Here is a 14,542-nt window from a genome sequence, read left to right as displayed (position 1 = left end):
CTGATGAGGCATGTATCCATGACCCCTTGAACTGCACATAGGCGATCATATCCCTGAGGATATGAGACTCTCAGTGATCTTCCTGCCCGGTACAGCGCAGGCTTGGTCAACGTGAGTCACCGGTCGCAGATGGCTTTTAAATACAGTAATTGTAAATTGTACCAGCTTCCACCACTTCCTCTGGCAGCTCATTCCATGGCTAGCTTTTAATTCCAGGTGCTAGTGAATTCAAATTTCATCAGTTGGCATGGTGGGTTTCAAAGCCATGTTCCCAAAACATTAGCCTGGAATTCTTGATTCCTAGTCCAGTGACATTACCACTGTGCCTCTGAAGGGATAAATGGAAATGTGGAATTCAAAAGAGCAATACATAAAGCGTAATCATATTGAACGGTGGAGGGACCCTGATGGGCCAAATGACCTTACCCTGCTTCTATTGTTTGCTTTCTATTTAGCAATTATTGTTTCAGGAAATAAAAACAGGAACTCTCTCAAATACTACCTGATGGAAGCTTGAGAAATGCAGTGGCTTCTGGTCACATGGTCTGCATCCTGTTTCCTAAGACATTATATATTTTCTCGTAAAGTGATATAACAGCATTAATAGTCCTGGTATAAGCCCATTAGCAATTAAGGAAAAAAATGCAATCTTTTGAGTGATTGCTTCCTCTGGAACTGCACATAAGCAGAACTCACAATGTTTAAAAAGGATGGGTAGGGAGAGAAAATTTGTATAAATTTCTGTGGAGAATAATAGGAACAAATTTTATGCTGGATAGAAGTTCTGCTTAATCCTTGTCTTGCCTCCAGCTCATAAGCCAGGATCAGGTTCATTTAACTATTTTGGGAGCTTGCATATCATGACACAATTTTTAACATAGAAATTGTAACTCCACTCCCAATTTAAAATATGCTATTTCTGTTCTACAGTCCAATGCATTCTGATTGACTGCCCTTTCAAATTTAAAGGCATTCCCTTGCAACATGGTGGGAGGCAGGGGGTCACAGTTGTTAATTGCTATGCTGTTTCTAAGGTTCAATAAGCTGTAAAATATATTTTCCTTATTTGAACACGTTCATAAAGTGTACACTCATGTGGATGGAGGTACTTTTGTAAAATTATGGGAAATGCTGAAAGCACCATTTGGAAGCAAAATACATTGAAACAGCTTTCTGGTCAACTTTCCTTCATTGTTTGACATAATATATTCTTCGGCAGAATCTGACAAATATTTCCTTTTTTTTATTTTTAAAATGCAATTTGACTGGAAAAACTGTTTCCTTTTTAATTCTTTTAGCTAAAATTAACCAGTGCGTGAATGTAATAGTTATGCTTGAGTTTAATAGTCAGTTCTTTAAATACAACTATGTTACTGTGAAACAATGCTTTCTCTGTAGTTTATTGTTCAGTCAAAATAAATTTCTGAATGTAAAGCCAGCATTCAGAATTGGCAATGCCCACTGCATTCTCTAGCTATACACCAAAGATTTGGCAGGCTCTCTAAATTCTTTCAGTTCACTTTAAACATGTTTAACAACCTTTTAGTGGCAATTTAAAAATGAATTTAATGTTTCATTTCATGAATTATGTTTTAAGATAGGTTGTGCCATTCTCTTATCATGGAAACGGATGAGAGAATTAGTAATGAAACAGGCAATGATTCTGTTTGTGTCTACGCATTGAGCAAAAGCAGCCAAATGTAATTTATTTGTCTGCTATGAATAGTTACCCACAAGCATGGTCTGGTTTCACTGAATATCCACTCTCAAAATCACTTGTAGCTTGAAACCCAAATATGAGATAACTTTGCAATTGGACCATATTACAGAAAAATCCTTTTGAGCATGAACTTATAAGATGCATGTTGTTTATACTAAAGACAGTATTGTTGTGAATGTTTTCTCAATATAATCATCTGTTACATTAAAGATTATCTAAAGCCTGAAGAATCTAAAACAAGTGTTTTACTTTGGGACTTAGCAATTGATCCAATTCGAGTTACAGCCAAAATCGCACCGTTTTGAAAACCATATTGTTTTTGAATGGTTCTGCTCAAACACATATTTGCATATTGCCAAATGTAAACTGTGTAATGAACGATCAGGCAATCAACATTTTAAAACAGGATTTCTGAAAAACCGTACTTTAAACTTACAATTTTTAAATACATCAAGAAGTATTAATACAGCTGACAATGGGCTTGCTAGATAAGTATTTTAATCAGTGTCACTCTACAACAGTGAGTAGCCCAATTTTAAAGCACTGAAATTACATTTAAATGTACTGAATCCTTTGTTAGTTATATTAAAATACAGAATCAGTTTCTATTTTTTTTAATTCAAAAGCTTTTCAAATGTGCCTATCAATGTCCTTTTAACCTAAAAAAGTATTTGAAGTTTTCCCAAAGGCCTGCAAAAGAATGGAGTTAGTGAAAATTCCCAAAGTGATTAATTCATCTTGGCACATAGCCAATTTTGTTGGGATTAGGATTGTTGCGCTATTCTCCTGGATTCAGTGCATGTAATTCTTTAATGATTTAATCAGATCAGGAAAGGTGAATACATTTGTACATTCATCCTGCTGGGCAGATCATTGTAACCTCTCACTCTACTTTGTCAAGCCTACTGAATCCCATCATTCTTCACATTCACTTACCATGATAACATACCCATCCTCTCTTTCCGTGTACTCCCTCACTTTCTCATCCACTGCGATTTACTCTTAGCTTTGTGTAAATCAAGCCTTTCCCTGGTAGTCACTCTCATAAAGGCAATGCACTATTGAGTGAATACATGTTGGTACAATCACTCCAAACATGAAGTACAGGGTTGTGCAGAAATTTCAGAAGGGTGAAAGGGGGGAGATACTAAATGAATGTCTAACATCAGTATTTACTGTGGAAAAGGATATGGAAGAAACGGACTGTAGGGAAATAAATGGTACATCTTGCAAAACGTCCATATTACAGAAGAGGAAGTGCTGGATGTCTTGATACGGGTAAAGGTGGATAAATCCCTAGGACCTGATCAGGTGTACCTAGAACACTGTGGGAAGCTAGAGAGGTGATTGTTGGGCCTCTTGCTGAGATATTTGTATCATCGATAGTCACAGGTGAGGTGCCGGAAGACTGGAGGTTGGCAAACATGGTGCCACTGTTTAAGAAAGGTGGTAAGGACAAGCCAGGGAACTGTAGACCAGTGAATCTGACGTCATTGGTGGGCAAGTTGTTGGAGGGAATCCTGAGGGACAGGATGTACATGTGTTTGGAAAGGCAAGGACTGATTAGGGAAAGTCAACATGGCTTTGTGCGTGGGAAATCATGTCTCACAAACTTGGTGGAGTTTTTTGAGGAAGTAACAAAGAGGATTGATGAGGGAAGAGCAGTAGATGTGATCTATATGGACTTCTGTAAGGCGTTCAATAAGGTTCCCCATGAGAGAAGGTTTAGCAAGGTTAGATCTCACGGAATACAGGGAAATCTAGCCATTTGGATACAGAACTGGCTCAAAGGTAGAAGACAGAGGGTGGTGTTGGAGGATTGTTTTTCAGACTGGAGGCCTGTGACCAGTGGAGTGCCACAAGGATCGGTGCTGGCTCCTCTACTTTTTGCCATTTACATAAATGATTTGGATGCAAGCATAAGAGGTACAGTTAGTAAGTTTGCAGATGACACCAAAATTGGAGGTGTAGTAGACAGTGAAGAGGGTTACCTCAGATTACAACAGGATCTTGACCATATGGGCCAGTGGGCTGAGAAGTGGCAGATGGAGTTTAATTCAGATAAATGCGAGGTGCTGCATTTTGGGAAAGCAAATCTTAGCAGGACTTATACACTAAAGGTCCTAGGGAGTGTTGCTGAACAAAGAGACCTTGGAATGCAGGTTCATAGCTCCTTGAAAGTGGAGACGCAGGTAGATAGGATAGTGAAGGCAGCGTTTGGTATGCTTTCCTTTATTGGTCAGAGTACTGAGTACAGGAGTTGGGAGGTCATGTTGAGGCTGTACAGGACATTGGTTAGGCCACTGTTGGAATATTGCGTATAATTCTGGTCTCTTTCCTATCGGAATGATGTTGTGAAACTTGAAAGGGTTCAGAAAAGATTTGCAAGGATATTGCCAGGGTTGGAGGATTTGAGCTATGGGAAGAGGCTGAACAGGCTGGGGCTGTTTTCCCTGGAGCGTCAGAGACTGAGGGGTGACCTTATAGAGGTTTACAAAATTATGAGGGGCATGGATAGAGTAAATGGGCAAAGTCTTTTCCCTGGGGTGGGGAGTCCAGAACTACAGGGCATAAGTTTAGGGTGAGAGGGGAAAGATATAAAAGAGACCTAAGGGGCAACCTTTTCACGCAGATGGTGGTGCGTGTATGGGATGAGCTGCCAGAGGAAGTCATGGAGGCTAGTACAATTGCAACATTTAAGAGGCATTTGGATGGGTATATGAATAGGAAGGGTTTGGAGGGATATGGGCTGGGTGCTGGCAGGTGGGACTAGATTGGGTTGGGATATCTGGTCGGCTTGGACGGGTTGGACCAAAGGGTCTGTTTCCATGCTGTACATCTCTATGACTCTATAACCTGAGACCATCCTCCACATATTCCCATCAAACAACCTCCAAGGAGGAAGTGCTCAAAATCGTATTTTTTCTGGCTTGGCCATCAGAAACAGGGATCTCCTAATCCACTTTCCAGTCACAATTAGAGATCAGGGACCCACAAATTATAAACCCTCAGTCATGTAAAAGCAAAATACTCTGGAAATTGGAAATAAAAACAGAAATGCTCGAAGTCATAAGCAGGTCAACTGCAATGTGGAGAGAAATGGAGTCAGCATTTCAATTTGATGACCTTTCATCAAAACAGTCAGTTAGAATAATTGAATCCATAGAGTGTGGAACCTGGTCTTTTGGTCCATCAAGCCCACACCAACTCTCTGAAGAACATTCCACCCCCTATCTTATACCTGTAACTCTACAATTCCCATGGCTAACCCACCTAAGCTTGCACATCCTGGACACAGTGGGCAATTTATCATGGCCAATCCATCAAAATGCACATCTTTAGACTGTGGGAGAAAACTGAAGCGTCCAGAGGAAACCCTTGCCGACCTGGGGAGAATGTGCAAACTCCACACAGAGAGTCATCTGAGGCTGGAATCAAACCTGGGTCCCTGGCACTGTGAGGCATCAGTGCTACACGGAGCAACAGTGCTACCCTCTGTTATGTTGACTTGATTACATTCACAAAACATGTTCATCCTCAGAGATTGTTTGATGGGAATCTGTGGAGTACGATCTCAGGTTCTCACACCCTTCCTGGATGTGTGCACAACATTGTACTTTAGGTTTGGAGTGATTGCACTAACATGTGTTCACTCAATAGCCACTTATCTGGCCTTGACCAATTTATACATTCTCTCTTTACCACAACCATCATACATGCAGCAGGAATCCATAAAACTCATGGATGACAAACCTTTAAGAGATTATCATTTTTCATCCTAGGATACATTGTCACAGGAATTGTATACCACGCACCCAGCACATTCTCATCAGTGAGACAGAGCTGGGATTTCACCTGCTGACTCATTTCACAAGTGAGTGAGAGCAGGAGGTGGTAGGGACAGCTTGTGGAGTCTGCATCAGAGTTCAAATTTTATTGTTGAACAAGAGCTAATCATTATTCCAACTCTATTCCGCTATACACCACTGCTGAAAGGGAGGATCATTGAGAAGCAGCACAGAATGAATCATGTACTGACACAAAATTGTCTGACAATTATTGCAGAGAGAATAGATGAGTGTGCCACCCATGTGTTGACTCATATCCAGGACATTGCAGTGGTATCTTGCTATATGTATTGAGTAATCAGCTTGGTACAATATCAAATACTGCAATCACACCAAAATGGCGGCGGAGTACGACTCCAGCCAGAATGTGTCTGCTCCATCCATTCCTTTTGCTATTTTCTCTGTATTGTGTTTTTTTTTTACCAACTTCTATCCATTTTCTCTTCTGCAAGATGCCCAGAGCAGAACGGGGGTGGCAGCCACGGAGGTGGGAATGGTGGTCAACAGGCCCAGAGTGGAACGAGGGACAGCTAATGGTCTAGAAAGGAAATGGAGCAGGGGATGGCCAGCGATCTGAATGGAGCAGGGACAGCCAGCGACCCAGAATGGAGTGATAATGGCCAGCAACCTGGAATGGAGTGGGAATGGTCAGTGAATGGGAATTTAGTGGGAATGGCCAGCAATCCGGAATGGAGCAGGGATGGTCAGTGACCAGGAATGGAGCGGGAATGGCCAGTGATTTGGAATGGAGCAGTGACAGCCAGCGACCCGGAATGGAGTGGTAATGGCCAGCAACCTGGAATGGAGTGGGAATTGCCAGTGATCCAGAATGGAGTAGGAATGGCCAGTGACCTGTAATGGTGCAGGGACAGTCAGCAACCTGGAATGGAGTGGGAATGGGCAGGCACCCGGAATGGAGTGGGAATGGTCAGTGAACCGGAATTGAGTGGGAATGGCCAGCGATCCGGAATGGAGCAGGGATGGTCAGTGACTAGGAATGGAGCGGGAATAGCCAGTGATTTGGAATGGAGCTGGGATGGTCAGTGACCCAGAGCAGAGCATGGACAGTGGCCAGTGGGCCTAGAGTGAAAGTGGCCACTGGCTGGGAATTGGAGGAGTCCTTCTGGACACCCTTTTGGAAACACTGTATTATCTATCTATTTAGCTTTATTTCTTATTTTCCTAACTTACACAATGTATATTGGCAATGTAGTGTAACTTTTTTCCTTTATTTTCTCTATTTGCTGTACCTTTCATTTGTACCCAGGTACTTTGTACCTAAGATGCTGTTGTGTGTTGGCGACTTAGTACACTTTTCACTGTACTGCAGTTCTTTTGTAACTTGAGTATGTGTGACAATACACCTAATTCTTACACATGACCTTAGTCTTACATTCTCTAAATGTCAATGTGTTTGCCACTTTAAACAGACTCTCATGAGAAGATAATCATAAAAGGAGACATGAAAGTGGGAACACTACTCAGAGTGCTTTCATTTCTCACCTGTTGCCACCTTCTTACTGAGTAGCCTGTATGTTGCCCTGTGACCTGATGGCTGAGTTTAGCTCTGTACAGGTTCAGGTGAAAGAAACTTTTCTGGACATTTCATACACTTCAAAATCTCAAAGTTGTCTGGCAGCTCCTCAGTATTCAGAGTAGTGATCTCAGCAATTTGTCTGTAGTTCTGCCAATATTACTAGGGTTGAATGATACAGGTAAGAAGAGGAATAGAAAATCTTTATAGTTGCACAGGAGTGTGCATGTGGGTGTTTGAAGAAGTGTTGTACTGTAAAATATCTGTTCTTTAATTTAATGTGGAGGTGCCGGTGTTGGACTGGGGTGAGCAAAACTACACGACACTAGGTTATAGTCCAGCAGGTCTATTTGAAACTACAAGCTTTCGGAGTGCTGCTACTTCATCAGGCAAGAGGCACATTGCTCTGAAAGCTTGTACGTTTAATTAAACCTATCGTACAATAACCCGATGTCGTGTGATTTTTAACTTTATTCTTCAATAGATCACATGAATTTATTGATCTTTCCTTATGTTCCAATCTTGCCTATTTTTGTTTGCTGTATGATAAGTCATAATTTTATTAACTGGTAGACAAATGGGAAAACATGAAATGGTAATGACCAATGGGTAATCTACACGAGGTAGTTGGTTGATTGCAGGACTGTTCTGTGTCAGGGGCATTAGTGAAGGCAGGAAGAGGAGCCGTTGCATCTGCTTTACATGTTGATACACTGGTAAACTTCAGTAAACCATCTATTAACAAGGACAACACAGTGGAAAAACTGGTGCTGTATTGCCCTCATTGGGTTCCTCTTCTTTATCTACTTACTCCCTGAAATCCAAACTTCTCTGCTACACAATGCTGTGTAACATATGATGACTAGTCTGGATAGCCTGGCTGGTATGTACTGAAGGCTGCTTCTGGATCTGTCTGGACACTGGAAACATACTTTCTGCACATGGATAGTTTGATCATAAGGCATACTATATGACATTCATTGCAACAATCATTATTCAACCTCACTGGTCAGATTTTTGTTGGACATCATCAGCCTAGCTTGAAGAAGGCATCCAACCATCCCTTAAATCTGCTAGCATTTCAAATATATCCGAGATGTTAGAGTAACAGAAACATTATGGATGCACTGTGGAAATCTTATGCCCAAGAGTTGGAGGACTTGAGCTATCGGGAAAGGCTGAATGGGCTGGGACTGTTTTCCCTGGAGCATTTGAAGGCCGAATGGTGACTTTGTAGAGATTTATAAAATCATGATCGGGCATGGATAGAGTAAATAGACAAGGTCTTTTCCCCAGGATGAGGGACTCCAGAACTATAATGCACAGGTTTAGGGTGAGAGGGGAAAAATTTAAATGGGGCAACTTTTTCATGCGAGGGTGATGTATTTATAGAATGGGCTGCCAGAGGAAGTGGTGGAGGCTGGTATAATTACAGCATTTAAAAGGCATCTGGATGACTATATAAATAGGTAGAGTTTGGAGGGATATGGACAAAGTGCTTGCAAATCGGACTAGGTTAAGTTAGGATATCTGTTCAGCATGGATGAGTTGGATGAAAAGGTCTGTTCTGTGCTGTACATCTTTATGACTCTATGAATCTATCTGCAGAAATGCCTTCTGTCATTGCACACCCAGTCATGTTGATGGAGTGGGAGACCTAGTATTTGGCACATACTGATGGTTAACCTGAGGGTGCTGGAATTATGATAATTTTATAATCAATGAGATTCTTCACCTGTGGAAAAACATCCAGAAACACAAACCAAAGCACCCACTCAATCTGGTTGACACGATCACTGGTAACTCAAAGGTGGTCACATAATTGCCAGCCTTTGCGTCATCAGTCACTTGTCTTATGTATTTGTAGATCTCCACCTGAAGGGTTTTGGCTGAGAAGGATTGGGAAGCTGGAAAGCTTTGGTCACATTGTTGATAGTGGGGGGATTCAGCAATTGTAATGCCAATAAACATCAATGGATCATAGTTCAATTCTCTCCCATTAGACAAGGTTAATGCCTGGCATTTGTGTGGCATAAATTTTGCTTGCCACTTGTCAGACACAGCCTGAATGTTGTCTAGATCTTGCTGCAGTTGGACATGGTCTGCTCAGTATCTGAGGTGTCACAAATTAGGATTAAACATTGTGCAATCATCAGTGAACATCCCCACTTCTCATTCTATCATAGACAGAAGGTAATTAATTCATTAACTAAAGATAATTGAGCCGAGGACACTACCCTAAAGAACTCTTGCAGAGTGTGATGAAGCTGAGATGATTAACCATCAACAACCATAACCTTCTTCCTTTGTGCCAAATATGCCCCCTAGTCATGAAATTCCCCAAACTAGGGAAAATACATAAGACAAGTGACTGATGACGCAAGGGCTGGCAATTATCCATGCCCTTCATGGTTTTATAAATGTCTAAAAGGTGACTCCTCAACTTCCTACATTCCAGTGAAAATGTCCTAGCTTTTCCTTATAAATCAACCCTCCATTCCCAACAACACCCTGGTAAATTTCCTTTGAATCCTTTCCAGCTTAATAATATCCTTCCTTTGACAGGATAATACAATACTCCAGAAGAGACCTCACCAACGTCTTGTACAAGCTCAATATAATGTCCCAACTCCTATATCAAAGGTCTAAGCAATGAATGCACGTGTGCTAATGCCTTCTTAACTACCTTATATGTTGCAAACTTCAAAGAATTATGTACCTGAACTGCTCAGTCTCCCTATTCTACAACATTACCCAAGGCCCTACTTTTAATTATATGTCCTGTCCTTGTTTGTTTTACCAAAATGCAATACCTCACCTTTTCCCGAATTAAATTCTATCTTCAGTCTTCACACCATTGATCCAATTGGTCAAAATCTCTATTAATCTTAGATGACCTTCAGTGATGTCCACAATGCCACCAATTTTGGTGTCATCCTCAAATTTAATAACCTTGCCTTCCATATTTTCATCTAAATCATTTACATAACTGATAAACAAAAGTGGATCCAGCACCAAGTCCTGTGGAACACCGCTGGTCATAGGCCTCCAGTAAAAAAAAACACCTCCACCTTTATTCTCTGCCTCTTGCCATTAAGCCAATTTTATATCCAATCAGAATCCCATGTGTTCTAACTGTACTATCTAGTCTACCATATGAACCTTGTCAAAGGCTTTACTCGGGTCCAAAGTAGGAGAAAGTGAGGACTGTAAATACTGGAGAGTCAGAGTCAAAAATGTGGCACTGGAAAAGCACAGTAGGTCAGGCAGCATCTGAAGAGCAGGATAGTCGATGTTTCAGGCTTCACTAGTTTCCAAATCTCCCCTCGTCCCACCTCTTCCCAGATCCAACCCTCCAACTCAGCACCTCCCTCTTTACCTATCCTCCTGGTCCATTTACCTTCCCATCTGTCTACTCCACCCTCCCCACTGACCTATCACAATTACTACCACTTGCATCCACCTATCGCTTTCCCATCTATCTTCCCCCAGCCCCACCCCCACATTTCTATTATCTCTTAGCTCCTTTCCCCCTCCAAATTTCTGATGAAGAGCTTATGCGTGAAACATTGACTCTCCTGCTCTTCATATGCAGCCTGACCTGCTGTACTATTCCAGCACCATACTTTTCGCCTCAAGTCCAACGTAAACAATGTCTACCACTCTGCCCTCATCAATCTTCTTGGTTGCATGTTGTGTTGGAGTATGATTCTGCATCTGCTGATGGCCCTTAGCACCTTTTGAATGCTCAGTGCTGAATTGCTAGATCTGTTTGAAGTCTGTTCCATTTAGCATCATGATCGTGCAGCACAACACAATGTGTGGTATTCTCTATGCGAAGACAGGACTTTGTCTTCACAAGGAATGTAGGGTGGTCATTCTTCCTGATACTTTTGTGGATGAATTAATCTGTGGCCGGCAGATTGCTGAGGACATGATCAAGTATGATTTCTCTTCCTGTTAATTCCCTCACTACCTTCTGTAGATCCAATCGAACAGTTATTTCCTTTGGGAATCACCTGGTTCAGTAGTGGTGTTTGCAAGCCACATTATGAGATAGACATTGAAATTGAAATCATTCATCCATGTACATTTTGCGCTCTTGCCTCTATTTTTGTTCAACGGTGAAGATAATTCATAAACCAATTGGGAGTAGGTGGTAACCAGCAGGAGGTTCACTGCTCATGTTTGATCTGATGGCATGAGATTTCAAGAGTTCCACAGTCAAAGTTGAGGATTCTCAGGGCAACTCCTTCCCACCTTCTACCATTATGCTGCCAGCTTGGTTGGTCTGTCCTGTCAGTGGGAAAGGACGTATCCAGTGATGGTGATTGTACTTTCTGGGACATCGATTGTAACTGTTTGCTCTTCTTCATTTTGTGCACGTGTGAACTTTATTTTTTTAACGGTGATGGATACTTGTGACAAATCGAATATTTTCCTCAGGAATTAACTATCCTGTCAGCAGTAAGTTAATCTAGGCTCCAGCTAGCACACTCAAATAAAAGCAAAGTACGAGGGATGATGGAAACTTGGAATAAAAACAGAAAATGCTGGAGAAACTTTGCAGGTCAGGTAGTATCTGTGGAGACATAAACAGAGTTAACATTTTGAGTTCAAAGAATCTAAGATGAATCTTTAAATATAAAATATAAACTTTATTTGACTGTACACAGATGCTTCCAGGCCGGCTGAGCATGTCCAGCATTTTGTTTTTATATTGGAGACAGCATAGTTGATGTAGAATCAAGCTTATTTTCTTAGACCCCAACAACCAAAGAACACAAATCATCAGCTTGGCATTTTACCATTTCCTACATCCAGCTAATGATCACTTGTCCACTTTTCATTGTACTCACTTAGCTCACTCGTTATCCATCCTAGGACCCTGTCCATTGACTAGCATTCAAACTGGAGTTGGATATTCAAACTTACTTTACAGCTCGTGCTGATAAAAAGGGGTTGCAGCTTATCTTCAGTACATTGGAACTTTTCATTCAACTATTGCTGCATATTTCTGATGCATTTGGATTTGGAAGACCCAGTCAGAAATGCAGAGCTGTGTCAGTGTGTAGAAAAGTCAAAGTCAGAAGTCACATGACACAGGTTATAGTCTAACAGGTTTATTTGAAATCACAAGCTTTCGGAGCAATGCTCCGAATTTCAAATACCTGTAAACCTGTTGACTACAGCCTGGTGTCATTTGACCTCTGACTCTGTCCACCCCAGTCCAACATCAGCACCTCCACGCCGTAGAAAAGTCAAAGTGGAGAAGCAATCTGATATTAATTTCCACTTTGCAGAAGATGCAGGTCATTAGGTTTTGAATTCTTGGTGACTGTAAACAGTGCATCATTTCATATACACTGAAGTATTTGTGATAGTTGTGGCATTGTAACAAAGCTAATTTGATTATTGGCCAATGGCAGTATTCATAGAAATTGCACTTCTTCACAAAATAAGATGAAATAATGTAGACTTCTCCACTTTCTTTCAGTGCCAGGACTGACCTGGTGCCACCACTGCCTGTGACCCGTGCTTCAGATGCTCAGGACCGTCACGGATCGTCTTCCACATTAAATCAGGTAAGTTTAATTCAAACCATTAAAACCATATTAACAAAGCTGTGTAATGTCTTTGAGCAAGTCATAGTGAAGAAACTTTTGGCAGCATTGAGCAGGTTCCAGAATGTAGAGACAATGTTGGAAAGTGTCCTACTTTTCATCAGCAATGATTGAGAATTTGGACAAAAACTTTTATTTTCCACGCAAGCACAATTAATGTTTGAGTGCAAGTTTGCTGCATGTTCCAGGTGAAAGAGATTCCACACTGTGAACAGATACTAGGAAAATGATGAACAGAATTCCTGTCAATGTAATACTTTCATTTTAATTTCCTGAAGTCTGGCTGGAATATGATGTGCTGTTGTTTAAGCTGGTACAGGAATATTCAACCATGGTTTTACCATATCAATCATCACCAAAAGTCAGCCTTACCTAAATAACCCTCGTCAAATAAGTAACATACATTGGGGACCAGTTAAAGATGGCAGAGTTGGGTATTAACCTTGTGTACTTTGGAATAATCAGGACATTTTGTTTTATATATGTGTGCTGAGGAAGTAGAAGCCCTTATATATGTGTGCAGACTGACAGTGGCTACATTCAATAGTCTTCAAAAATACATAAACTGTCATGATTCTCAATTAACCATCATCCATGCAGTGAGAACATGAGTATAGGTCACCCTGCATGCAGGGCCACTCATGCATTGCATGCATCTCCACAGGGTGCATCTGATGACTCTTAGCTTCATTTCTTAGCACTGACTCACTGACTGCGATTACTCGAAGGCTGCCAGCCTCATTGGATGAATCAATTTTTGTCGCAGAGGGAGAGGAAAGCAGCTTGTCATGGTTCAGAGCATTGAATAGTTAAGGGAGTGAATGTGTCATTGTGCAGCACCACGCTATGTCAATGTCACACCTCCAGCAAGTGTTAACAGCTTATATGGCAAACATATTGCAGGGAACTTAAACAAATAGCAATGTCCGAAACACAAGGGGCTAGTACTTAATGGAATCATTGTGGACCACAGTATCTTTGGAGATACTACTGCAGGCAGTCAAGGGACTTGTCTGCTTACAATTCAGGGCTTGACCATGATCAGACAGGAGTTTGGTCCAACCAGGATCTGGGAATCTTCTTAATCCAGTGACGAGGTCACAGTCAGCCCTGCAGGTACAGTTCATCCAGTCTGGCGATGACAGTTAGGTCAGTCGGATCCTGTGGAAACATCAGTCGGGGCTGGACCAGGTTTTCCAGGAGGGGCCAAAGAAAAGGATTGACGCTGATGGAATTGAATGGGAGAGCTGTTAGTGGTGACGCAAGGGTAGGAGAGGTGGTAGCTATCCACAGCAAGTGAGTAAGAAGCACAGAACACAGGAGTGATTACTGGTTTGGGAGGAAAAGCATGGTGAGAGTTGTTGAGTGCACATGATGTGTGTGAAAGTCCGAGTTGTTGCCCATCAGCTTTGGTGCAAAGTGTCTTAGAGTTAGGGTAAGTGACAGTCCTGGAAGTGTAAAGTAGCAGACAGATTAGCGATGCTTATTCTTGCCAAGTGTAGAAGATCATTAACCTGTGTATTGTGTTTCACCTCAGGCACTGCTCTGGCCTGAGCTGCTATTACAGTCCAGGCTGGCAGAGGCTGATGGCATAGCCTCATTTGATAGTCAACAGGAAAAAGCAATGCTCACATATCCACATGACATCTGGATTCCTGTCAGTGCACTGATGCGCTAACTTGCCTCTCTGTGCCATGTCCTTGAGGGTAACAGTACAGGACCACAGCTTGAAGGTTAGTTCCTGGCTTGCAGCATCTGAAGTGCTGTGGCGCTAGGGATTAAATACAGCACTGGTGCTGCAAACATTGCAAAGTGC

At 41.7% G+C, this 14,542-nt stretch overlaps 1 protein-coding gene across 2 annotated transcripts in view; it reads left to right on the top strand.

Annotated features, from left to right (window-relative positions):
- epb41l4a (erythrocyte membrane protein band 4.1 like 4A) overlaps positions 1-14,542 on the top strand; it is a 304,833-nt gene that overhangs the window by 283,154 nt on the left and 7,137 nt on the right. For both annotated transcript variants that reach the window (XM_060844451.1, XM_060844444.1), the window contains one exon: positions 12,600-12,687. In XM_060844451.1, the coding sequence (XP_060700434.1) occupies positions 12,600-12,687 (88 nt within the window). The remainder of the gene's footprint in view (positions 1-12,599; positions 12,688-14,542) is intronic.

This window comes from Hemiscyllium ocellatum, chromosome 2, assembly GCF_020745735.1.
Source record: "Hemiscyllium ocellatum isolate sHemOce1 chromosome 2, sHemOce1.pat.X.cur, whole genome shotgun sequence".
NCBI classification, from domain to species: domain Eukaryota; kingdom Metazoa; phylum Chordata; class Chondrichthyes; order Orectolobiformes; family Hemiscylliidae; genus Hemiscyllium; species Hemiscyllium ocellatum.
This window is presented reverse-complemented; position numbering and strand designations above follow the sequence as displayed.